The sequence below is a fragment of the Giraffa tippelskirchi genome, chromosome 1 (genome assembly GCF_054371585.1).
Source record: "Giraffa tippelskirchi isolate mGirTip1 chromosome 1, T2T-mGirTip1v1.2.pri, whole genome shotgun sequence".
Lineage (NCBI taxonomy): Eukaryota > Metazoa > Chordata > Mammalia > Artiodactyla > Giraffidae > Giraffa > Giraffa tippelskirchi.
This window is the reverse complement of record NC_137275.1, coordinates 36,883,680-36,910,801: the sequence shown is the minus strand read 5'-3', so window position 1 is coordinate 36,910,801 and position 27,122 is coordinate 36,883,680. Positions and strand designations below refer to the sequence as shown.

At 31.8% G+C, this 27,122-nt stretch overlaps 1 protein-coding gene across 4 annotated transcripts in view; it reads left to right on the top strand.

Moving 5' to 3' along the window:
• Positions 1 to 27,122, top strand: part of ADGRL3 (adhesion G protein-coupled receptor L3) — an 885,081-nt gene that overhangs the window by 322,141 nt on the left and 535,818 nt on the right. For 3 of the 4 annotated variants that reach the window (XM_081506741.1, XM_081506647.1, XM_081506805.1), the window contains 2 exons: positions 6,236 to 6,390; positions 17,286 to 17,504. In XM_081506741.1, coding sequence (XP_081362867.1) covers positions 17,450 to 17,504 — 55 coding nt within the window. In that variant the 5' untranslated portion in view covers positions 6,236 to 6,390; positions 17,286 to 17,449. The remainder of the gene's footprint in view (positions 1 to 6,235; positions 6,391 to 17,285; positions 17,505 to 27,122) is intronic. The other variant, XM_081506859.1, reaches the window with a different exon arrangement.

Genomic DNA, 27,122 nt, shown 5'->3' with positions numbered 1-27,122 from the left:
TTCTTTGAGAATAGAGGATAGAATAATAATTACTTTACTTGGAATATGATCTCCTAAAACCAATAAATTGTTGATCCTTATCAGAGTAATTTTTATAGGTATCTAGGATTAACACTATGCTAAAAAGATTAATGCTATATTTCTTTCCAGATGATTTTGTGTCTTCTGGTTAATTTTTAAGATACACACGCTCATACTGAGACATGTGTCTATATCACAGGGTGATTCTGGTAATGGAGTTAGTGATCCTTTGCTTTCTTGGCTAGACCACTGTAAGTCAACAAAGCAAAAGAGGAAGAAAAAAAGAAGGAAACTTAGTGGGGTCATGTCTGAGAGGAGCTAATGGATGCTTTTGGTTTAATGATATCTGAAATGTATTTTTCAATGTGCCTTAGAATGGAAAATAAACTTTTCCATTAACTGTTTTAGTCCCTGGGAATACTGATATTCTCCACAATGCCATTCTGTCTCTGCTATGTATTTTCATTTCTGAATCTTTAATATTTAAGAAATCCAGTGTTGGGATATTTGACTCTTTTCTGTTTGAGATGAAGTGAATCATTTCTGTATCTTTTTGTCTTGGATTTGGATGGTGAAATTGTTTTACATTGGATGTTTACTGGCAATATTTAGCAAATTTTCCCTTAAGTACTAATTTGTAATAATACATCCATTTCCATCTAAGATTTTTAAAGGTGACTGTGAGTGCACATGTGTGTATGTTTTATGTTCATATGAAATAATAATATAATTATTTTGGGTAATATTTCAATGGTGTAGAAAATGTATAGATATACTGTAAAAAAATGCTCTTTTCTTTCTATAGCATGGGTCACATAGGAAATATTCATTGTCTTTTCACTGTTTGGTTGGTTAATATTTGTTGCTATACTTTGGCTGAACTGGTGAAGTTTTTCCTTTTTTTTTTTTTTTTTTAATCTTAGTTATTGGCAGATTACTCTAGACAAGATTGTCAAAGAGATGCCTCTTTGGCAATCTTGATTCCCAAATAATTTTTTTTCTTTTTTGACACCAGGCTCCCAAACAGATTGAAATTTTTATGTTAGAAGAAATAAATCAACTATCCATGCTTTGTTGTTATTGTTGTTCAGTCACTGAACCTTGTAGAGCTCTTTGTGACCCATGGGCTGCAGCAGGCCAGGTTTTCCTGTCCTTCACTATTGCACTGAGTTTGATCAAACTCATATCCATTGAGTCAGTGATGCCATCCAACCATTTCATTCTCTGTTGCCTGTTTCTCCCCTTACCCTCAATCTTTACCAGCATCAGGGGCTTTTCCAATGAGTCGGCTCTTCGCATCTGGTGGCCAAAGTATTGGAGATTCAGCATCAGTCCTTCCAATGAATATTCAAGGTTGATTTTCTTTTAGTTCAGTTCAGTTGGACTGTAGCACACTAGGCTTCCCTGTCCATTACCAACTCCCGGAGCTTGCTCAAACTCATGTCCATCCAGTCAGTGATGCCATCCAGCCATCTAAGCTTCTGTCTTCCCCTTCTCCTGCTTTCAATCTTTCCCGGCATCAGGTTTTTTTTGTTTTTTGTTTTTGTTTTTCCTAAGGAGTCAGTTCTGGGCATCAGGTGGCCAAAGTATTGAAGTTTCAGCTTCAGCAATGGTCCTTCCAAAGAATATTCAGGACTGATTTCCTTTAGGATTGACTAGTTTGATCTCTTTGCAATCCAAAGGACTCTCAAGAGTCTTCTCCAACACCACAGTTCAAAACTATCAATTCTTCAGTGCTAAACCTTCTTTATGATCTAATTCTCACATCAGTACATGAGTACTGGAAAAATTAAAAACAACAACAAAACAGCCATAGCTTTGACTGTATGGATTTTTGTTGGCAAAGTGTTGTCTCTGCTTTTTAATACTCTACCCTGGTTTGTCATAGCTTTCCTTCTACAGAGCAAGGATCTTAATTTCATGGCTGCACTCACCATCCACAGTGATTTTGGAGCCGAAGAAAATAAACTCTCTCACTGCTTTGACTCTTTCTCCTTTTATTTACCATGAAGTGATTGGACTGGATGCTATGATCTTAGTTTTTTGAATGTTGAGTTTTAAGCCAGCTTTTCCACTCTTCTCTTTCACCTTCATTAACAGGCTCTTTAGTTCCTCTTCACTTTCTGATGTAAGAGTGGTATCATCTGCATCTGAGGTTGTTAATATATCTCCCTACAATCTTGATTCCAGCTTGTGATTTATCCAGCATGGCAATTTTGCATGATGTACTCTGCAAAGAAGATAAATAAGCAGGGTGACAATATACAGGCTTGTCATACTCCTTTCCCATTTTTGAACTTGACAGTTCTATTTCTGGTTCTAACTATTGTTTCTTAACCAGCACACAGATTTCTCAGGAGACAGATAAGGTGATCTGGTGTTCCAATCTCTTTAAGAACTTTCTTTGTTCATTGTCATCCACACAAAGTCTTTAGAGTAGTCAATGAAGCAGAATTAGATGTTTTTCTGGAACTCCCTTACTTTCTCCATAATCCAGTGAATGTTGGAAATTTGATCTCTGGTTTGAGAGTGTATTTTTCTGTGTTTTTTTTTTTTTTCTTCCTGTTTTATTAGATAAAATTGACATACAACTGGGTATTAGTTTAAGTTGTACAGCATAATGACTATATATATATATCATGAAATGATTGCCACAATAAATTTAGTGAACATCTATGGCCTTATACTGGTATAATAGTTAAAACAATTTTGTACATTATATATCTAGTATTCATTTATCTTATAACTGGAACTTTGTGTCTTTTGACTACCTTTGTCCCCATACAAAGATACTAAATTGTTATTGACTATGTTACTCACTCTGTACATTTCATCCTTCTAACTCATTTATTTTCTAATTAGAAGAATCAGATACTAAAGTATACATTTTCATTAAAGATAATAAATAAGACTTATCATAAAGAAAAAAAGAAAGAAGAGACCCTTTGCAAAAGGCCATTATTTTATTTGACTAAACAATCTTATTGCTTTACAAAGAAAAATAATTATCTGCCTTTTATTTTAAGAGGTTTAGGGGGAAAAAGTAAGGGCTATAAGCTTTGTGTTTAAACTGTGTTATGTTTCATGAATAACATTAAAAATTGTTGCAATGGTAAATATTACTATAAGCAAGACTATATTTCTTTGAAAATGCAAGTTTCTGAGATATTTCAGAGCATATCTTATTTTTTGTTAATATCCTTGAAAGGTAAATCAATGTCTCCAAAACAAGAAGAAATAGTCTTTTGGGTGCTTTCAACTATATCTTATTCAGTAGTCATAGGTGTACTAGGGGAAAAAAAAAGCCAGATAACATAGATAATTGTTGCTTCTAAAAAGTAAAGTTTTGTAATTATTCTAATTTGCAAAATTTTAACTGCTCCAAAGTTAGTGCAAATATAGTTATTGCTTCAAAACATTTTTAACCTAGAGATGCCTTGGCAGTGCCCATGGTAGAAAATCATGTACTTTGGCTCTTTATCTGCCTTCAGTATGAATTATATTAGACGAATAGATAAATAAAATGTTGGTTAAAAAAGTCCAGATATTACTGTGTATAGTAATCTGCCAGCTTTGTTGTTTCTGATGGATTTTCCATCACAGTTGATTTGTGTTTCTTTACTATATTTCTAGCTAGAGCCAAGTGTTGAACAATGATACTATATATCTTTTTTGTACAATTTACCAATTTTGGTTATTTTAGAACCTAGGTGTTCCTGAATTGTCCTTGTGAATCATCACCATTCTGCAGAGAAAGGACTTAAGAAAGAAATGATTTATGTACTGAAGCATCAATGTGATTTTTAAACTATATAACTCAAAGATGTTTTTACCAAAGGCAGGGAGAAGAGCTTTTTCTAGGGGATCAAAACTGTAGTATCTTTAAATAAATAGATGCCATTAAGCCATTTTAGATATCTTAATTATTAAGAAGCTCATATTTTATGAGGAAAGCTTCGTACAGGTTTTTATCTTAAATAGTAATCTTTGTCACAATCATTTTAGGCAGCAACTTTTGTACTGTTCCTTTTCAAGTTTTCTTTCCTTATGCTTTTTCAGTTGCATAGTTTATAGAATGGATTACTTTTAGCCTAAACTCAGTTAAATATAACTTAGAAGTAATTCTATAGCATCCTCTTTTCTAATGGGAAATAAAAAACAGTCACTGTATATAAAATAGTATCTTGCTCAAATTTCATTTGATTTCATTGATGTGTGTAGATTTTGAACACTTTGAAAAAGTACAGACAACCAGAGAATGGAGTATAAAGACTTCTAGGTGAGATGTGTATGGTTTGTGTGGCTTGGTCTTCATGCTTTTTCACAATTCTTAATGGGACTATTTTTTTCAACAACAACAAGAACAACTTGGTTATTCTTCCGACTAAACAAGACTCTTTTTTTGTTGGTTTGTTTTTACCAGTTGTCTTAATTAAATCACCATATTTGATTGGTTTAATTATCTTTCTACATCAGAAAATGTGTGCTGTTATTTGTGTAGACATCTTTAGGAGTCATTCAGTTTAATTTTTTAAATGAAAAGTGCTTGACATTATTATAATTTAAGATGGCACTTATTTTTATAATTATAAAATATTCCAGATATATAGAAAGTACACTGAGAGTTAGAAACTGATTGTTTGAATGATAACTCTCCAGTAGTCTTGCATGGAAAATCCCATGGACTGAGAAGCCTGGTAGGCTACAGTCCATGGGGTCCCAAAGAGTCGGACAGGACTGGGCGACTTCACTTTCACTTTGTTTTATCTATTCATATGCATTCTGTTTTATCAGGTTACTAAAGTCACAATATTTATTGAATAAAAATGAATATGATAAAAGATTATATGTTACAATTGTATTAATATTATATGACATTTATATAAATTATGTGTTACATATATATTAATCAATAAATTAGTATATTAATGGCTAAGTAGAATAAGTTCTGTTATAAAATTCTTTAATTATGGGAATCTTAACAGGACTTGACTTTTATTTTTTTTCTCTAAATACATCCTTTATTATTCTGTATTTAAGGACATTAGTGAAACCTCTTTAGGGTCTCCTTTTCTGTTGAGGTACTACCACTAGGACATTTTCAAGTTATTTCTTTTCCTTGACAATTTCTTTCCCAGGCTGTTGGTTACTGATTCCCAAATGTAATTGCTTTTTAGTTTTTCCCAGTGTTGCTCAGGTCAGCTTCTATAGTGGTAGGGCTAGAAATATGATGAATGGAACATAAACATGATTTCGTTCTGGTTTTGTTTAATTCCTGTTGACCATTTTGCCTACTAGTTAAATCCTGGAAGTTGAGGAAATGTTTCTGATATGAAAATGTTTCTTTACCCTAAGCAGCAATACCCATAGCTCCATCATATACTTGTTTTATAACTCCTGAAGAATAGATGCTATAATGATTATTATTTCTACTAAATTATACATACTTTATTATAAAGATTAAATATAGTTTAGATATAATTTTCTTCCCCATGAAGAATATACTTTGAGGTACAAGCAGTTGTCTTAAAAGTTGAGTTTTGCAAAATGACACGTTTCATAATTTGGTGGCTACCTGTAAATTTTAAATCATCAAAGTATTAATATAAAAATGTATTGATGCATTGAAATTTTTAATCTGTGTTTTGGCGTTATATTAAAACAGACTGTGGTAGCTATTGATTTTAAAACCATTAAGTGTATATTTAAATAAACTCTCAGTCATGTTAAAGTTACAGCATAAATATTGCATCATATGCTACAACCTTAGAAACTCTCCCTTAGCATTAATGGTCCCTGACTCCCTTTGGGTATTTTAGGAATTGATACTCCATAATGGGCCATTAAGGAAGATGTTTAATTTGAGACCTATCCAGGTGCACCCTACTGAGAGGAGATAATTTCAAAACCTCTAATTTTCCTCCTTCCTGGTTGCTACTGATACACTACCTGCAAGGAATGAAACATAGCAAAGTTATCTGTATGACTCTTAAAGGGCAATACATTTCTTTCATAATCTCTTTAACAAGGCTTGTTAAATATATAGATATCCTTATGTTAGGAGGTTCTAAAGGAATTATTTTTAGACCTTATCTGTTGCACATTTTTTAAAAAATCCACTATTTTATAGTAATCTCTTTATTATCAATACTTGTTTAAACTTCTTTTGAAAAGATACATACTGATCTTTTTTTTTTTTTATGTGACTATCAAGGGTTTAAAGTCAAACTGTTATTATGAAAGAGATGAATGGGACTGACTAGTCATGATAACTAAACCACAGTGAAACTCTGATATAAGCATCTAGCTCATAATGAGATTTACCTTCCCCTGCATTCCATTTGGTTTTGGAAAGTCTTCAAAGAAACTGTAAGTAGATGAGTATTTTTTTTTTTCCCCTTGTGTGCCTGAAGGAATTGGAATAGAATGAATTTGATATTACTACCTCAGTTCTTGTAGCTTTTCTATTCTAGGGTTTACTTTTAATTAAGTCAGTTATTTAGTAGCTGTCACTGTTTTCAGACAAGTAGTGTTGTGACTCCCTGCCCTCCCCATTCAGCTGTCTAAACCCATCCTACAGCTTGATATGAGTCTAGCATCTAAGTTGACTTTTAAAGTTTATTGTTCCCAGCTATGCAAATAGCTTTTTACCAGTGTCAACTGTATTACTATCTGCATTGGTATGATATTTTTAAAATTTTGCTAGAGAAAACATAATCATTTGTTTTTTTTATTTCTCCAGCAAACCCTGGTACTGTACTTGTAACATAAAATTATACTAGATAGATTATATTATCATGATTGTAAATTATGAAGTACCCAGGTGATTTCAGTTATAAAATTGTCAAAAAGGAAGCAGCATAAGACAATACTAATCTATCCCAATCACGAAGTCAGGGCAGATAATAAAAATCCAATAAATATTAGAAATGTTTGAGTTTCATGACCTTATCACCTCTCAAAGCCCTCACCTACAAATTCCATCACATTGGTATTTGTATTCAACATATGACTCCTTGGGGAAGCTAGACAAACATACAGTTTATAGTATGTAGGCTATAGAGTCAATAGTCAATGGAAGTGATGAGACAGAGTAGGATCTTAAGAATGAAAGTACACACCATGTATCTAGACTATTCAGGTGCAAATCTGAGCATGTTTATTTTTAGCTTTGTGACCTCAGCAAACTCTTTAACCTCTTGGTCTTGCAATTTCCTCATTTGCCAGTTAGGAATAATAATAACCCCTTTCTTTGGAGTTGTTACAGAATTAATATTAATGTTTATTTTTAAAATAAATTAAGGATGTTACAACAGTGCCTGATAGTAAGGAATCAGTAAATGGTCATTGTTATTATGGGGAGGACTATTATTTTACCCCATGCTCTAGATTTTGGAATAGATTCACCTTCTCCTGTCAGAAGTGGAATTACTTACTTTGAAATAGAAACCTGATAAATCTGCATGTATTAAATATAGCTTGCTTGCCTTTGTTAATTTCTACTTCCCTTGGAAATAGAAATCAATCCTTGATTATTATCATAAATGGCATAAAACAGTTGTTGATTTTTTGAATATCCTTTTAAATAATGGCTGTGTTCATCAGGCTTATTTTTCACAGCTAATATTGATGATAAAAGTTTGAGATTTTATTGATGACAAAAGTTTTCATTTGTAAAGACAAGAGTATCTATTTTAAATCATATACATGGAAAGGGTGTGAGATCCAGTTTTAAGTTTTACTTATCTCATTTCAAACAGCATTGTTTCTCAAACGGTTGCATTAATGCTATTATTTATACTCAGGTTAATTTCAAACTTACTTATTTTATTTCCTATTGAACATATCAGTGGAGACAAATATCTTATCCAAAGCCTATTGGAAATAACCAGATGCTTTGTGGAATCTCAGGGAAAAGGTTAACTCAAGGACACTTTGCAAGGAAATGATCCATAGTAAAACATCAATCTATTTCATGGCTAAATTATATGCTGCCCTAATGCTAAAAATAGCATTGCTCATTAAATCCAAATTTGTTCCTAAACATTAATAGACACTTGTTAGATCATAACATTATCTGAAAGACAATTAGATGGGACTTTTACTCTAGAGGACTTTCTTATAAAAGTTACCTTTCTGGATTACCTGTTTTCTTACATAACATCAAATAATGTTTGAAATATAATTATAAGGCAATATGTGTTTTACTTAAGCAGTAAAAAATACTTTGTTAGTGTTTCAAACAATGGGTAGAGATTTAGCATTTCATTGCTTGAAAAGCGTGGTGGGTGAATAAAAAAAAAATAATTGAATACAAATGGATCTTTTTTCTTATCACTTCGGAATTTGTGAGACAATAGTAGGGAAGGAATGAGGAAAGAATGAAGACTTCAGGAAAGTTCTAGTGGAAATATAGTTTTACTTTTGGACTATTCTCTCTAACTCTAATCTATTTTTTTTCCTGTATATTCTTAACCATCTTCTATTTTTTCCTTTTATTTTTCATCTTGATTTATTCTTTTTCTTTCCACTCTTACAAAATATATAACTTTCATATTCTGTAACATGGGAAATCGTTGTCTTGACTTTTCTTTAAGTAATCTATACTTTAAATCGCAGTTCTACACTTGGAGGTCACTGTGAACTCCCAAAGTACAAACTCTAGCTAATATTGTTACTAATACCACTAGCCTAATTTTCCTTCCTCTCCATTTTTTTCTCAGTATGCCAGGACCAATTTAATCTTCTAAAAGTGTGGTATTTACATTATACTTTCTGATTCTATCCCAGTTCTCACACAACCAATCATCGATTCCTATTGAACATTCTTCTGCCCCAGTCAGCACCAAATGTAATCTCATTTATCATTTATAATCCTACTTTTGAATATAAAACCCTTTATTAAATGAAAACAAGGATTTTTCTTACATATTGAATGCCTGCTCTTGCCAGGTATCTTTATAGGTCATGTATGTGCATAACATTTATTTAAGCCTTCTAACCATCTGGTGGAATAAGTATTAATTTTAGATGTGAACATTAGAGTATTGAAAAATTAAGTCATCTTCCTGTGGTCATACAGCTCACAGCTTGAAGAGAGAGAACTTTGAAACTTTCTCACTCCAAAGCTCGTATTATGCCTTCTATTCATGCTGATTCTGATGGCTTTGTTTAATACTTGATGATAGGAAGTTTTTTTTAAAAAATGTGCATAAATAAGGGACTAAGAAAGTACGGCCACATCTGGTTCTAGGTCAATGCAAACATATACTTAGTGTATGTGAAATTTCTTCCAGGTTGTATTTGTCTTGAATGTTTCATAAAATATACATCTGAACAGATAAGTAGCACAGTTAAACACGTAGTCTGTTATTTGGCAGTAATACATTGCCCAGTGCACACCACTGCCATTGTATCTGAAAGTGTTATAGTTTTCTGAAATCAGTATTTGATCTCAGATAGCATAGCAGCTGCTTAAGATGTTATGCAAGTTTAGAACCCTGACAAATGTATCATATTATGAAAATGCAAAGTTGCTGATGTTTTTGTGTGGTGTCATGTTAGGTACTATCTAAATACTAGTTAGTTTATTAATTTGATGGTTCACTTAATACTTCTATTTCATTTAATATTTTAACTCAGTCTCTTTACATCAAACCAAAGATGATTCACATAAATTACTTTTAGAGCAAAATGCTCAAGTGTTTAAAAGTTATTTAGAGGATTTAAAAAAAATTTTAAATATACTTTGTATAAATATTTGACTTCCCTGGTTGTTCAGATGATAAATAATCTGCCTGCAATGTGAGAGACCCAGGTTCGATCCCTGGGTTGGGAAGATCCCCTGGAGAAGGGAATGGTTACCCACTCCAGTATTCTTGGGGCTTTCCTTGTGGCTCAGAAGGTAAAGAGACTGCCTGCAATTCAGGAGACCTAGGCTTGATCCCTCTGTCTGAAAGATACCTTGGAGAGAGGAAGCGCTACTCACTACAGTATTCTTGCCTGGAGAATTCCATGAATTGACTAACACCTTCACTGTAAATATATACCCTCATTTTTGAAAGATAATGTTTGCAGTGATTTTTATTTATGCAAATTGTGCTTTTAAAATAAAAAAATAAAATTTCAAAATTCATAGTTGAAAACTAAGTAAATTGAATTCAAATTCTTTGTATAGCTTTCACAACCTTTTCTCTTCTACCCAAATGCTTCTCTATATGATGTTTCCTTGCTCCTTACTTACGCAGTAGACCTTACATACTAGACAAATTAGAGTTCTACAGTATGCTGTTTTTTATCTGCTCTTAACTTTCTTCATAACAACTCATTACCTAGAATAATCCTTCTCCAACCACTGTTTATTCAAATTTTATCTACTCATGCTCTAGCACAAGTATCCTTACAAACTTAAAAATTCCATAGTCTACTCAAATGCACTCTCATTTGAGAAGTTATATATAATAATTCTCTTGGCAAGCAGCAAGAAAACTTTAAAGAATAAGTATTTTTTTTAAGTTTTAGACATTGCAAATTATAGCTAACATTTAAAAAATTATGTATTTTATTCAGAGACTGAACTTTAAAACTTTTTTTGCTTCCATCCAGTGATCATTAACATCAGACGTTTAAATATTTTATAGGATGGTGATAGGAGGAAGTTGTGTAATAGTCATCTCATTTTTCATTTTACAGCTCTACTTCTTTTCCCTAAGAGTTAATTATAACTTGGAGCATCCATTCACAGCAGAATGAGTCTTCCATGTAGAACCATGTTGGAAGGACATGTTTTTGAGAATAGATACCATCTATTGTTTTATAGGACATGGATTATGGAGCACTGACCTGTATGTGCTTATGATTGTATAATATTAATAAATCATGGAAATATTGCCATATTAAATTTGAATAATTAGCACTTAAACTCCTTATCTAAGCATCTATGCATACTTAAATACTCTATTTGAAATATATTTTCCAGCCTTGTTAAATGAATATCTCTCAGAAACACTTGATCCTTTTTGGTTAATATGGATAAACTTTTTTTGAAAATGTATCACTTTCATTAAGTTACAATATGTCAGTTTTATATTGCTAAGAAGTTAATATTTGTTAATGTTAAATGCAAATCATTCAAATTTCAAAATCTGTCTAATAACCTTGGAAGAATACAGATTACACTCAAACGATATTTATAAACATTTCTAAAGTAAGAGTTGTTTTTTTTTTTTTTAGAAAATAGCTACAGTTTAGCTATTTGGAATGAGGAAATGTTGCTGAATGGGAAACTGTTGTTTTATAATTAGCAATGGTGTTATAGGACTATGTACCAATCAGTTATTAAAACAGTTTCACAAGGCATTTTAAACACTTGGCATGTGCCAAACGTGAAAAAAATCAAACTCTAAAAATACTTAAATGGCAAAACATGTAAATATATAAAATGAAATGTTGATTAATATAAATTTGTAAAGTAGATATGGAATACAATTTGTAGTTAGCAGAATTTGTAATAAGTGAATATTTAACTGGTTGGAGGATATAAAAATATTATAAAGAAGATATTATAGTGTCTTTGGTAGGTTATTATGAGGGAAAAAGTACAATAATGGCATGCAATTTAATTTGGAAAAGATTGAGATTAAGTTATTTTATAGATGTGTGGTTAAGAATAGCTAAAGTAGAAGCAACAATTCCAAGATGAATGGCATTCTCAGTCTAATACTAATCTTTATTTAGAGTGTATAAAGAAAGTAAATATAAAACAAACTTTCAAATATGATTTGAGAAGCAATATGAAAAAATTAAATGGAGAAAAAAGTATGCCATCAGAATTTAAGGTACCAGTTTCCTCAAAGTAAATCAATGTCCTAAGTTCAGAAGAACTTTTATTTCAGCAGTAACAAAAAAAATTAGTTTTAGCATATAATTGTGCTAGATATGAATTAAGGTTAATCTGAATTAAATAAGGAATTTTATTAAATTTTAATCTGAACGAATAAGGAATTTTCCATGTAGTTTATGAGGAAAGATTTTACTTACATAAAGCATTTGTATAATATTTTCCATATTGTGAACTTTTTTAATATTTAGTTGAATACGAGTCAAATCACAGTTTCATAATTATAATCTTAAATATTAATGATATAAATTAGAACACTTTCATCAACCTCAATTTTTCATTTCTAATATTGTTAAGTGTACTGAAGTTATAAGTTTTGTTGGATGACAGATAACCAAATCAAGATAAATATATTCCATCCAAGTTTTTGAGGGCTTCTCTGGTGGCTCAGACAGTAAAGAATCTGCCTGCAATGTGGGAGACCCAGATTTGATCCCTTGATTGGAAATATCCCCTGCAGAAGGAAATGGCAACCCACTCCATTATTCTTGCCTGGAGAATTCCATCAAGAGGAGCTTGATGGGCTACAGTCCATGGGGTTGCAAAGAGTCCTTCATGACTGCGCGACTTTCGTTCCAGATTTTTGATAACATAACAGGCAAAACTGTCTGCCATCTTCTGATAATCTTCGATGTAAGTTAGAAACTATCTTTCAGTAGTAATTTTTACAACAACTTAATTTTTAAAGTAATTTAATATGTTTTATTACTGGAAATTAATATCCTAAGTAACACAGTGTATTTCAAACAAGAAGAAAATACTGAAAATTCTTTTTAAAAAATAAAATCTTACATTATTTTAGTGTCCATTATTCATCTGTAGCTTTCTTAAGGACAGTGTGCATCTCTCTCAAGGAGACTGTGTATGATTTTCCTAAATACGTGAGAAGTGTGGGAGTCAAGCATATGGTCTATTCCTCAGTTTTGAAGAAATTAAGGAAACAAAGGAATTGGTGAATGACAGACAAGCACTGGTAGACATGCATGATGACATGATATCTCTGCATCATGCGCGGTGTGTGCCAAGTTGCTTCAGTCTGACTCTGTGGCCACTATTGACCATAGACCCCCAGGCTTCTCTGTCCATGGGGATTCTCCAGGTAAGAATACTGGAGTGGGCTGTCATACCCTCCTCCAGGGGATCTTCCCAACCCAGGAACTGAACCTCTGTCTCTTATGTCTCTGGCATTTGCAAGGTGCAGTAGCGCCACCTGGGAAGCCCCAGTGATTTATGGTATTGCTAATCCTCTCAACAAAATACAGGTGTATATTTTTCTCTTATACAGTTGAAGAAACTGAAATTCAGAGAGCTTTGTAAACTTGACTAGCACCAGAATGTTCAGTCAGCATGTTTTTAAGTCCTTTGCTGTTTCTTTCAAAAGACAATCTGGCAAGTTGTGTGTGTGTGTGTGTGTGTGTGTGCGCGCGCGCACACGTTTCTAGAATATCTCACTTAACACGTATCACATTTTGCACAGCACTTTAAATTATTGGTGAGTATACCTTCTGGCATCCATATTTTACTGAAAGTTGTTTTAAAATGGTGATATTTTAGACTTTCAGCCACATTCTCCTTATTTGACCCATAGTATTAACATAGAACTTTGTACATGGAAAAGTTTAAAGAAATTCTTTACAGTTGGAAATATATGTTGAACTTGACTTGTCAAATTCTTTTTATTAGTAGTAAATTTTTTTGAGTAATCATTTTGTTCAAATGTGATTTAATGAGTCTATGTCTTTTCTTGGTTTTTCTTCTTTATGTGTTTTTGAAGAGTTATGTTTCCGAAATGATTTGAGTAAAAATCCCCTTGATATGAAAACTGATTGGTTTGGCTAATAACAACATGTAATTGGAAAAAAAAAAATCATTCCAAAAAGTTTCATTTCTTTTTTTTAATGTTAGTATTGAAAGAGTAATGGCTTATTTTTCTGTAGATTACGAACAGTCTGGTCTGGAACATTATCTACTAAAATTTCAATTTTACTATTTGTACCTCCAAATTAGCATATTATTGCTAGACTGTGAGTGAAAGGTCCATGGATGGTGAGGCTAGAGTGTGAGAACATGTCACTGTCCTCAAATAATAGATTCCATTCATCTAAATTTCTTTCCCCACCTCTGTTTGCACACAGGTGTTTACACAGTAAACAGTGCATGGTTACACGGTAATCGTGAAAGCAAATTTTTGTGCATAAATCAAGGTCAAAGTAATCTTAGTAGACATAGCTTTATGCCCTGCCATGATATCCTAAAATAAGTCATTATTATAGATAATCACTTTCTTATACTTTCTATAATTTTCCCCTGTTGCTTCATCAAGTTGAAATACATGAAATAAACCACTGGTTTTCATTAAAACTAGACTTAATTTACTTCATAACTGTGATACTCATATTTCACTATGGAAATAATTTTTGATTCCTTCAAAGGGTACAATATTATAATTTGTCCGGCTTCCTTTTTAAACATGTCTTTCTTCTTCTTTCTCTTTGTCCCTCCAGACCTACTTCATGTATCCATGTTGTTCCTTTGTTCTCTACTCAGCACAATTATGTAACATGTTTAAGCAAAGCCGAAGTCTTCCCTTGAAAACTTGCTATATTTTGTCTATTCCTTTCCACAAGTAACACCCCTGATTATGCTCATACATCTTGTTTATTTCTACCATAGAGAGAAGAAAGAGCACTGATGTGGGAGGCAGACATTCAGTTTGAATTTCTTGCTCAGTAACATGTCTGATTTTCCTTCTCAGTAGAGATTAGACAATATTATCTGCATGATAGATATGTATGGATAATTTAATCATATAATTGTGTAATACCTAGAAAAGTAGTTGTCATATGATAAGAACTGAAAAATGTTAATTCTTCTCTTTATATGGAGACTTCATTTATTATGATTTTCCCATTACAGGAGAAGTTGTGGGAAAAATTTTTCTACTTTAGTTGCATTCTCAATAGTATCTACCATGGTAGATATTTAGTATATGTTTTTGAAATGGTGAATAAATAACTCACCTAGATGAGTTGCTATTAAAATAGCACTGTATATATTTATCTTCTACATATATGTGTGTGTGCATGTGTTTGTGTGTATTTGTCTGTGTACATATGCATGTCTCTTGATGCTACAGTTATAGAGGGGAAGAAAAGATAATTGAATGTTGGGGGGGATTGTTTACTTGTTGATGTGTCAGTCAACTTACATATCCTTATTTAAGTATCCATAATCACATGCATGTAAAAGAAGGCTATTTTAAATTAGTACCTGCTTTCAAATTTATTTTCAGAAAGAGTTGTATACTTGTGACATGACAAATAAATATAAGTTCTAAATGTTTTCTTATAAGTCAAAGTGTTAATAAGAAAAACATAAGCAAAATATTGCACAGAAATCCTTTTCACATTATTTATCTCAACCTCATTTTTTCTTGTCAATGCTTTCTCTGTTTGTAAAAGTAAAATGTTATGAGAGTGTTTATTATGAGCTTAGTTTTTCCATTATGTCTGTGAGTTTAGAAAGAAAATTATTATATCTGTTGTTTTCAGATTTAGTTTATTTCAAGCCTATCTGTACAATATTGATTCAGTAAATATTTTTGCTTGAATTTTCAAATGATCTTGCTTCTTACACAACCACATTAAAAAGTATAAGTAGGATAAAATTGAAAATTCATGAGATATATAAGAATTTTTAAGATATATAGCACTTTCATACTTATTGTTCTGAACAGTACATATTTTTTTGTATTGCATATAATATATGACAAATTTTAACATATTTAATGTTCATGTAACCATATGAATTAAGTAACATTGCTTCCCCACCGTTAACAGACAGGAAACCAAGGAACTGAATGCTTAAATGACTTACCGAAGTCTTAGTACTAGTAGAGTTGTGTGTATGTTAGTTGCTCAGTCCTGCCCGCCTCTTTGCCACCCCATGGATTGTAGCCTGCCAGGCTCCTCTGTCCATGGGATTCTCCAGGCAAGAATACTGAAGTGGGTTGCCATTCCCTTCTCCAGGGGATCATCCCAACCCAAGGATTGAACCTGGGTCTCCTGAATTGCAGGCAGATTCTTTACTGTCCAAGCTACCAGGGAAGCCCACTAGTAGAGCTAATAATTCAGATTAGATGGTCTTGCTTCAGAACCTGTGCTCTTAATTACATACTGTGAATAGTAGTGCCAGAAATTTAGATAAATCTGTGTAATTTTGCCTTATAATGAATGCAAGCACTTCAGAAATATTTTCCAATGTGTTTTGATAGAATGAGGGTTATTAAAATCCTCAGTAAACTATCTCTATTTTGAATATTTCTTTCCAGAAAAAAATTTAGATTTATACTCAAAATGTGAAATATATTTCCCATTATTTCACAATAGTGAAATATATACTGTCAATAATTGCTTGAATAGAGGAGAGAGAGAGGAAAGGAAAGAAAGAAAGAAAGAAAAGGAAGACCCAGTTAGTACTTGATTGATCAGTTTTAAAGACGCTCACTGTGAAAAATGACATCTTCAAAATTGGGGTCCTGTACCTTCAATACTTTTACTTTCTAAGATATATATGTGCAAACTTTAAAGAGAGGGCAACTATATCAGTTTGGTTCAGTAAAATAACTTTACAATGCTTAAAATTTTACTGCCTTCTATACGTATTTAATGCTTTTAAGCAAAATTCCTTATTTTTAGTTATAGGATCCTGGAAAATAGGTTGCATGTTTTATTCAATATTTTGCCCTATGTTCTTAGCACAATAGTTTGTATTTTAGAGGACACTCAGTAAACTTCTGCTAAATGAATTGATTATGATTGAGCATAATTAATTAACATAAATTATAATCTTCACAAATTTAATTACAAAAATAATTTGAAAAGTAATATAGTTAAAATGTAGAATAATTTCTGAATTATTCTCAGGGTCTGGAATGAAAGTAAGACTCATACATTTAACTTTTTTGTTTACACATATAGTAATCATAATGAATGATTTTTTTAAACTTTTCTATTATTAATAAACATTATATTTATGGATACTATTTACTCTGAGTAAACACCAAATGTATTTAACACAATTGATAAATTATACAAATTAATTATTATACTAATGAGTATAGTTTATTAATTTGTCCAGTGAGACTGAATTATTTGTTTCAGTAAGTTTGGGGGTTGGGAAATAAACACTGTGGTAATAAATAAGTTAATAATGTCTTCTATGTTACTTACTTATTTTTATATATGATGTGTGTATTCATTAAAATGAAGAAGGGGGGAGGTATACAGATGTTCTTGTCAGCAAGGGAACTTTCAAGGAAATGATAAAACCTATTTTTGATAACTTTTTTTTTTCTTGTTTGCAGGATTCTGAATTGGGTATTGGTGCTTCTGTTTTGAAGAATATTTCTTTTTGAGCTGTTTTGTTTTTAATCATCCATCTTGGGATACAGAAAAAGAATCAGAAAGACACTTATTTTAAGTTTAGAACACTCACTCCTGAGGCACCCTCACTGCCGAGCTCACGACCATGTGGCCATCACAGCTACTAGTCTTCATGATGCTCTTAGCACCGATAATACATGGTAAGACTTTTAATTATATTTCTCTGTGACACTTAATGTTGTCTCAGTAATTTACATTAGACCCTTTCTTTTAAATTTTTGTGCTATGATTTTGCAGTTTTTCCCTACCATGTAATAATAGCTGCAAGTAATGTACTTTAAGCTACAATAAATAGAATGTTGAGTTTTATTTCTTAAAATACCATTTAAAATGTGTATCTAACCAAACTACTTTTTTAAATTGCATGTTTTATTATTTCTTAGCATCCTTAATGAGTATCATTTGAATTATTAACTATCATTTATTATGAATTTAACTGACCTATTTTGCTAAGTAAAATAGCTTTTAATATAGTAAATGCCCTTTCGAAAGAAAACATTCCCAAATTCTACTTTCCTGAACCCAGTAATTATTTGTTTCTGAGTGTTTAGTACCCTGCTCAATCCTTAACACACAAAATAAAATTGAAACCTCTCACTAAGGCAGAATTGTGATATCCCTTTTAACAAGATAAGAGACAAAAAGCATTATCAAAACAGTATCAACATAAGCAAAAATGTATTTTACCTGAAACATGCTAATATACTCATAAAAGCCTGTATACATTGTTCATTTAGACATCTTGGTACTTATAGCATGAGTATGATAGTTAAGAAATGATCTATCTTCCTTTGCAAATTTTTATAAAACATCTAATTAGTCAATAAATAAGCAAAACAAATTCTATACCACTTAGTATAATATTTATATAATCCCTCTAAAATTTGCCAGATTAAAGTCTATACATATGTTACTTTTTCCCAATTTAAAGTTTTCTACTGATTATCATTGGTTTTTCCCTTAGATGAAAATGGCATAATACAGTCACTGTTGCATATGTTAATGATAATTATAGCAAAGAAAAAAGGACACAGCTGTACTTGCCACTGCTTAGGAGGTCTCAGAGTATTACAGTTTAGCAGGCAGCTGAAATGACTTTTTAGCCTCATTGGCTCACTTTTTGTTTTTAATTGACTATAGAAATCTATTGTAGTTTGTCAGTGATGCAGTTCTTAATTTGACTCATTCATATGTTTTAACATGAATTGCATTCTACTGTCAGTATAAAAACAGGATAAAATCACTTGTCTTTTGACATTTTCCCTAAAGTTCCCCTGCTTTCACAACTTTATTTCTAACAAATTGCTTTAAGATAGTGCTTTTTAAAAAAAATAAAAGTAAAATTATAAACCATCTCATTTAAACAACGTAAATTTGTTAAATATTTCAAATTTTTTCCTTAATTCTTATACTGATGTGACACTGGCACATCCACATACTTGGGCATATATAACATTTTGTGATATGGGACAGTATAGGAATTATGTTCCTTTAAACAAATACTTTTCTAATTGTCAGTTTACCTAAAGATGATTCTACTTAGCCTTTTTGGTATTATGAAAATGTCTCACTCGTAAGGTTATTTGAAGGTTAAATAAATAGGATATGTAAAAAATCTAGCACAGAACATGACTGATATTAAGTGATTGAACATGTTAATTTCCTTCATCCTACTATCTACCCTTCCAGTATATTTGTGTTCCAGTAAATTGTAAGAATTAGCTTACCCTGAGAGCTTCTTCATTTGATACTGATATTCAGGAAAAAAAAAAACAAAAAAACTCTTAAGTATATGTACAATTCATGTTTACAAAGTCAGTCTAAAATTGTACTGTTAGAGCAAGGTAGGTTAAAAATAGCAGAAATACACATTGTAAGAAAGACTTTCTTTTCAGAGGTGCAGTTTCTGGTCTCCTAAACTTGACACCTACTATGTATCTCATGGGCCCCAAAGATCACTGAGCCTTACACCATGATTCTTGAGTTGAGACCTGTATGGAACAAGCATACATAAACACACATATAATCTCTTCAAGTAACTCTAATAAGTATTTAAAAACTAATAAAGCACAGAGAGTATTGACCCTGGTATATAAAAATATATAAAATATTTTGGCTAAAAAACTAATGTTTTTATTTTCTGTGAACTACTTTATATCATCCTATGCATATCAGGCTAAACAATATAGAAACTTTCCACTTATAAACTTTATTCTTATTACCTTGTGTAAGTATTTTAAAACTTTTCACCAGAGAAAATGCAAGTCAGTTTTGGCTGCCTTCTATGGGAGGCTTTCTCCATTTCCTTGTGATGCCACTTCAGACTTGTAAATGAAGGGCTCCATGTAAGCAGCCTTTTGGAGTTCAGCTTGCTCATAAACAGTAAGTGTGTGTGCCTTTGATCAGTGCAGAAATCTAATAGAACTAGACATTTTTGGAGTCTCCACCAGTCCTGGCTTGAAGGAATACCATATAGCTTGAAATCTGAGAGGACTGAAATAAAATAGATGTCTTAGTAATAGAGGTACTTTTTTTCTAAAACATCCCTGGATAGCATGTCCTTGCCAACTGTTGATGCAACGCCTAGCTATATTTGTTCTCCTGATCAGAGAGAATTAACTTTTCTGGATATGATCCGAATTTCTGGCCTTTTCTCCAGAGTAAATAACAATGATGACTATTTCCCTGGTGGCTCAGACAGTAAAGAATCTGCCTGAAATGCAGGAGACCCGGGTTCAATCGCTAGATCGAGGGGATGGCCTGGAGAAGGGAATGTCTACCCACTCCAGTATTCTTGCCTGACGAATTCCAAGGACAGTGGAGCCTGGAATGTTACAGTCCGTGGGTCGCAAAGAGTTGGACATGACTGAGTGACAAGGACATAGTGATTCAATAGCCATAAACTTTAAGTGTTTTGGTACAATTAATTATCACAGCATTCTCATGGGTTTAATATTACTTATTGTTATCATCATTACCATTAACTTTTTATAGTGAAAGTATTGGATTACAGGAGAAGGCAATGGCACCCCACTCCAGTACTCTTGCCTGGAAAAGCCCATGGACAGAGGAGCCTGGTAGGCTGCAGTCCATGGGGTCGCTAGAAGTAGGACACAACTGAGCGACTTCACTTTCACGCATTGGAGAAGGAAATGGCAACCCACTCCAGTATTCTTGCCTGGAGAATCCCAGGGATGGGGGAGCCTGGTGGGCTGCCGTCTATGGGGTCGCACAGAGGTGAACACGACTGAAACGACTTAGCAGTAGCAGTATCATTGGATTACCAAGTGACCAAACAACTTGACTAAAGTTGCACATGAGACCCAGAGAGGTCTTAAAATGAAGGATTTAGCTTCTTGACCTCTGGTCTTAATGCCAGTAAATAATCAGTTCCTGTTAAAGCCATTCTTCCTTGTGGAAAATTCCACATCAGATCTCCTGGTTGTGAACAGACGAGGTAAAAAGGTAGATTACTGCCTCTTCCATGTTCTGGGCATAGACTGACTGGTCTTTGAAGTCTTAACATATCTGAGATAAAATTTCAGCTCCACTGCCTACAAGTTCTGTAACAGTTACTTGGTAAATTAGTTAACAAATAACATTTATGATAGACTGTGAGTCGAATGACTGTGCTAGCTGCTAAAGCTATGGTAATGAACAAGGGATTCTTAATTCTTCCCTCTAGCTTATAGTAACTTAGAAATTTGTAAGCCTGCTTTTTATCTGTAAGAACAAACACTTAATTCCATGTGGGGTTATTTTAAGAAGTGAATGATATACACATAGTTCTTAACATAGTGCTTGGCACTCAGTTAATCTTCTTTCTGTTTTATTTTCCTACCCCTAATTACTTTGAAATAGAGCTAAACCTCTCAGCATTAGATAAGGAAGATATACAGTTATCCTTATTCTTACCCTGAGAATTGAAATCTTTTTCTACTAGAACCTCGGCATTTTGGTTTTGCCAGAAAAATTTAATACTAGTATCTAAACAAAATTATTGTCAAACGGAATATATATATATGATATATATAAAGACTTAATATATAATTGTCAGTATATTATATTATAGAATATAATTCCCTATTGTCAGTGGTAGTAGTATGTAATTGTCAGTGATGCATTTTTTGCATGATTTCTGCATGGGTAAAATTATAAACTAAGCTAAATAATTAATTCTGAATAATATTTACATTAGTTGAATAATCTCCCACATCATCCTAGAGAGTCTGGCCAATATTTTTTATAGGAAAATAAACTTAATTAGTATAGCCACATTTTGTGTATATTTATATATATACAACTTTAAACTTAAGAAATGTCTCTGGTTCTGTGTTTATCTGTCCATATTTTATGTCTCTGTGTACTTCTGTATTTCTATTTTTCTGTTTTCCATGACTGTGTCTCCTTCCTGTGTAACCATAAAATCCTTATCTATAATGCAATGAGACTGGGCAGAAGTAAAGAGAAGTCGTGAAAGCAGATGGCCAGTTCTTTGCTGTTAACTAATGTAGTGTTGCATGAAGATAAAAGACTTTTTTGTTCTAATGATGTGGTTGGGAGCAAGGGAAAAGAGAGGGATCAGAGAACAAAAGTCCAGTGATAACATGGGCACCTGGGACTCATCCTGACTGGCCATAAAACAATATCATGGTTCAGTATAGGACCCACACTAGGAGATCTGTCCTTGGGAGGGACATCACCCAAGCCATAATGGGTCAGGAGTTGAGAAGGTGATTTCGATGCTCAAATATTTTAACTGCATCTTGTGTTAATTAAACCATACTTAGCAAATGTGTCACAATGATAGAGATAGAAAACAGGATCATTGTAATTTACTGTGTGTAAAAGGAAACAGTGTTTTTACTGATATCTTTGCAGAAAAAAGTAAAATTTAAAAAAATTCTTTCATGAGCCACCATATATGTACTATTTTTCCCAAGTCTATTTTGTGTTGGTAAAGTTGCATGTGTATTTATATATTAATGAACTTTAAAGCTAACAAGTTAATTATTATAAACAGTTCTTAGTAGGGACAAAACAATGATCAAACACATATATCTTGTACTATATGTTTTTATGTAATTTGTTTTATTATTAATCTATTTTTAGTTATAGTAATATTTAATGTGTCAATGATTTAAAATAATAATTCAAAATATTTTAAGCTCTAATAATATGTGAAGCTTGAGAAAGTACCAAAATAAATTTTACCACAGAAAATGTTACCATATAAATTTTTTATGAAGTCATGTTTTATTAATGGTGAAAAAGGTAGGTTGACTTCTAAGCTCTGCTTAGCTATATATTTTTCTTTTCTAGAAATTAATCATCCTTTAAATGTTTATAATGCTTGCCAGCCTAGATAATTTGTAATACTTGCAGTAATATCACTATCTGTATGGTCAAATATGCTATACTGAGAAATCTTTGTCATCATCATGATACATGAGATTATTGAAAACACATCCAATAACATCTATTAATACATTAGCCACTTGGTATTGAAATTCAAAATAAATATTAATATATATTTCAAAAGTTAAATATGCAGTCTCTAATACAGTATGTACTACCAATATGTATACCTGACAGCTTTCCTTTATAAGAATGTGTTTAGGAGCCTTCCCTATGCATTCAGTATGCAGTTTGGCAATTATAAAATAATTTTATTTTGCCTTTGCATTTGCAAAACATGTTATGTGTGAATTTTATTGTAGTGCTACTCCTCTACAAGTAACAAATGTGCACTTTGAGAGTAAAGTAGCATTTTCTATCTTCAGATTTTATGTACTGTGACTATTCCGAGGGTTTAGGATCGTGTATTATTTTTCGTGCTTCTTGGCTTTGGGGTAGACTAATTATACTAGGATGGTCGTTGTGCACTTGATGTTGAATAAATTTCAAGTAGTTTGATATGTAATATATACGTATCTAATTATCTGTCTCCCTCTTCTTTGCATTGCTATTTATTTTCATTCTCAATGTAAGAATAGTGCTCTTACATTTATAATTTCACGTAAATAGCCATAGGATATTTTTCATATAATTATTTCCTCCATTCAGATTGGAAAATAATTGCTTAATGACCCATCAAAAAATTGAAATGCAATAGGAAACAGTCTTATCATGCAAATGAGATGCTATATATCAATGTTATATTATGATCTGTTTTAATTTGACAGTTTAGAATAATGCCCTGGTGAAAACTAGGGTTAAGTCATTCTCTAATTTATTTCAGATTTTTAATTGATGAATTAAAAATAAACTTATTTTAATAATTACATTTTTATTTTATTTGAATCTTTGTTTCTTTACCATCATAGCAGAATTAGTTTCTTTAAATATAAAAACTTATCTTTGTATCAGAAAAACTGTGTATGAATGATTTGATCAAAAGAGTTAGGCTAGCTAAGGATTTGCAAGAGAAATATGCTGGTTGTATTTCCAAAAGTTATGGATAGGCATCTTCAAACAAAACTAGGCTCTCAAAGTGACACTTGATAAACTTTCTGTGTTTATTTGATCTATACACACTGTAGTTTGTGGTGATATGAATGTCATGAAATCAGGGTTATAGCTTGATAGAGTATAAGAACATAGTCTCGTGTATTTCTTTGTTTGTCATTACCAGTGTCACCTATTTTATTGTCTAAGTAATCCTCCTCAAACAAATTTAAATCAGAAGGCAAAAATTCAATAATCCCATGACCTGGTTGTATATTTTTTGCAGTCGTGCCAGCGCATATTTTTTAAAAGTGGAATAACTTTAGAAATAAAAGTTATATCTTTAATACTGATTTCACCTTAAAATTAAGACATTTCTAGCCCTTCATTAAAGTTTCAAAAATTATGATAGCATGTTATATGAAGGAATCATTGTTTATATAACCATATATTATTGGCTCAGCATTAAAGGTCATTGATACATTACAGTTACAAATCACAGTATAAGGGAACATGGCTGTATATAAAATTTGACTGTATCTTTGTACTCATAGCAGAAAAGCTCTTGATAATATGGAAAGTAAAAGAATGACTCATTTTTGATTAATTCACAACTATCTAAAATAAATGGTCATAAATGATCAAAACAGCCTTGCTTTTTGTCACCACAATTTGTTTAAAATAATTCCACAAGTTTTGGCTACTATAATAATGAGCAAAATATAAATAAGAGTAAATATTCAAATATTAAGATATAATTGTTATTTGTAGGTAGATTATGATGCATTCAGAAGATTAATACTATAATAACTTTCTCAGAATTAATGAGAGCACTAAGTTCAGGTTTATGATTCCTACATGCATATATGATTACATCACAATAGAAATGAAATGCCTGAGTTACTTAGGAAATATAGGAGGAACTACATTGAACCTATGTGAAGAAAACTGTGAAACTTACTGTGAATTGTAAAATAAAACACCCAATATACCATATTCCTGAATAAAAAAAGACTAGGAACAGCAAAATTGTAAGTTATTTCAAAGTTAATTCTTATGTATGTTCACACAACTGCATTCAGAGTACTGATGTGAGCTATTCTGTGTAGAAATTTAGCAAAATTATTCCAAAATATATATTGATATATATAGATTATTAAGCAAAAGTTTACAAAAGTGAAAAGAGTAATAGGAAGATATAAATTGAACATGTATATTATGAAAGAACAGTAATTAAGATATAATATCAAAATTAGGGTAATTGATCAATTGTAAAAATGAGATTCCTGAAACATCACTGCACTCTATATTTGTGTTGTAATTTTCAAGGAATGACTCCTCAGAAAATCAAACATCTCAGACAACAAAGAGTCAAATAAGGATCAAATCAATTGTGTGTGTATGTGTTTCCAATTATATATTATGGAACTTCTGGAGAAAGACTTCTTTGAGTTGCCTACTTTAATTTCCATTCTTAATGTATTAGATAGTGTAAACTTTGGCTGTGGTCACAATAGAATTCAAAATGAACAATAGCTTCTAGAGAATATTTTCTTGTTCACCAAACATTTCAAGAAAGGTTAATGTTTCTGGTTGGACAGTATATGTGTGTGTGTGTTCACGCGTGCTTGTCTCTGTGTATGAAGGACAGAGGGGGTGCCATTCTCTTGTTCTCACAGTTACTTATAGACTCAGTCTATTAATGGCACAAGAGTTCCAATATCTTTCTGAGGCTCACTGTCATTCCTGTCCACAGAAGGAAGTATTGGGAGGATTCCAGTGGGAGGTTCTTATGGATATGCTTGGAAATAGTGCACATTACTTTTGCTTCCACTTCCACTAATTAAAACTCTGCCTCATAGCCACACCTATAAATAAGTCTAAAAATTGTAGTCCTCTTGTGATGAAGGAAGAAGAAAATATTTATAAAATATATCATAGTTTTTTAAAAATTAGATTTGATGCATCAATATCTTTTTTAATGTATAAATGGGTATATAAAATATCTTTCTTGAGATATATTTCATATACCATAAAATTTACTCATTTAAAGTGTTTAGTTCAGTGGATTTTAGTGTTTGCATAGTTGTACACCTTTTAGAATGTAATTAGTCCTCCAAAAAGAAATCCTATATCCATTAGTAGTCACATCCATCTTCCCCTTGGGAAGACCCAGTCCCTGACAATCACTAATCAATGTCTCTATGCATTTCCCTATTGTAGACATTGCAACTTGCTTCTTTCATTTAGCATAATATTTTAAAAATGTATCTATACCATGGCATGTATCAGAAGTTCTTGTATTGTTTCCAAGTAACCTGTTGTGTAAATATACCACATTGTATTTATCAGTGGATAGAAATTTGGATTATTCCCCACTTTTTCGCTATTTTGTATAATGTGGTTATGAAAATTCATGCACAAATTTTTGTGTGGATGTTTTCACTTTTCTTGGGTATACAACCAAGAGTGGACTTGCAGAGTCACATGATTACTATATTTAACATTTTGAGGAAGTGCTAAACTACTTTCCAAAGTGGTTGCACAGTTATACGTTGCAAACATTAATATGAATGTTCTTGCATTCTCAACCATACTTGTCTGTTTTCTTTTAATCAATCTGGTCGAAATGAAGTAGTATCTCATTGTTTGTTTGTTTGTTTGTTTGTTTTGACAAGCTATTTTTTTTTTTTGACAAGCTAAATTTTTTTTTTTTTTTGCTACTCAGCAATTTCTTTTTGGTGATCTCTCTTAAATATAGTAGTTTGTACTTGTCAATCCTACACTCCCAATCTTGATTTACATTTCTCTAATGCATAATCTTGAGCCTATTTTCGTGTACTTGGTTATTTGCATATCTTACTTGAAGAAATATTATTTAATCATTTCTTAATTTTTATTTTTTATTTCTAAGTATTCTTTATATAAATATGTTTTTTGTAAAAAGATCACAGGGTACCATTGTTACAGTACGTTTGGATTTAAGAAATCTTTAGATTGCATTGTATAAGAGGCTTTTTGTTTGGATTTGCTCACTTAAATCTCAACTATTTTACATTCACTTTGAAATCATATATCATTTGTTTAGCCCCACTCCACCTTCTTATTTACTTATGAATCTTTGTCCTAAAAGTAGTTCATTAATTTGTTTTTTTTTATGATTGCAAAAACTACTAATTGACAATGATTGAAACTTTATTCTGATATGTGAATTGTATAGTGGTGAATGATACACAGAATAGTTAGATGATCCATTAGGTTCTTCTAGTTAGTTTCCAATTACTCCTCCTTAAGAAAATGATAAAGGACGT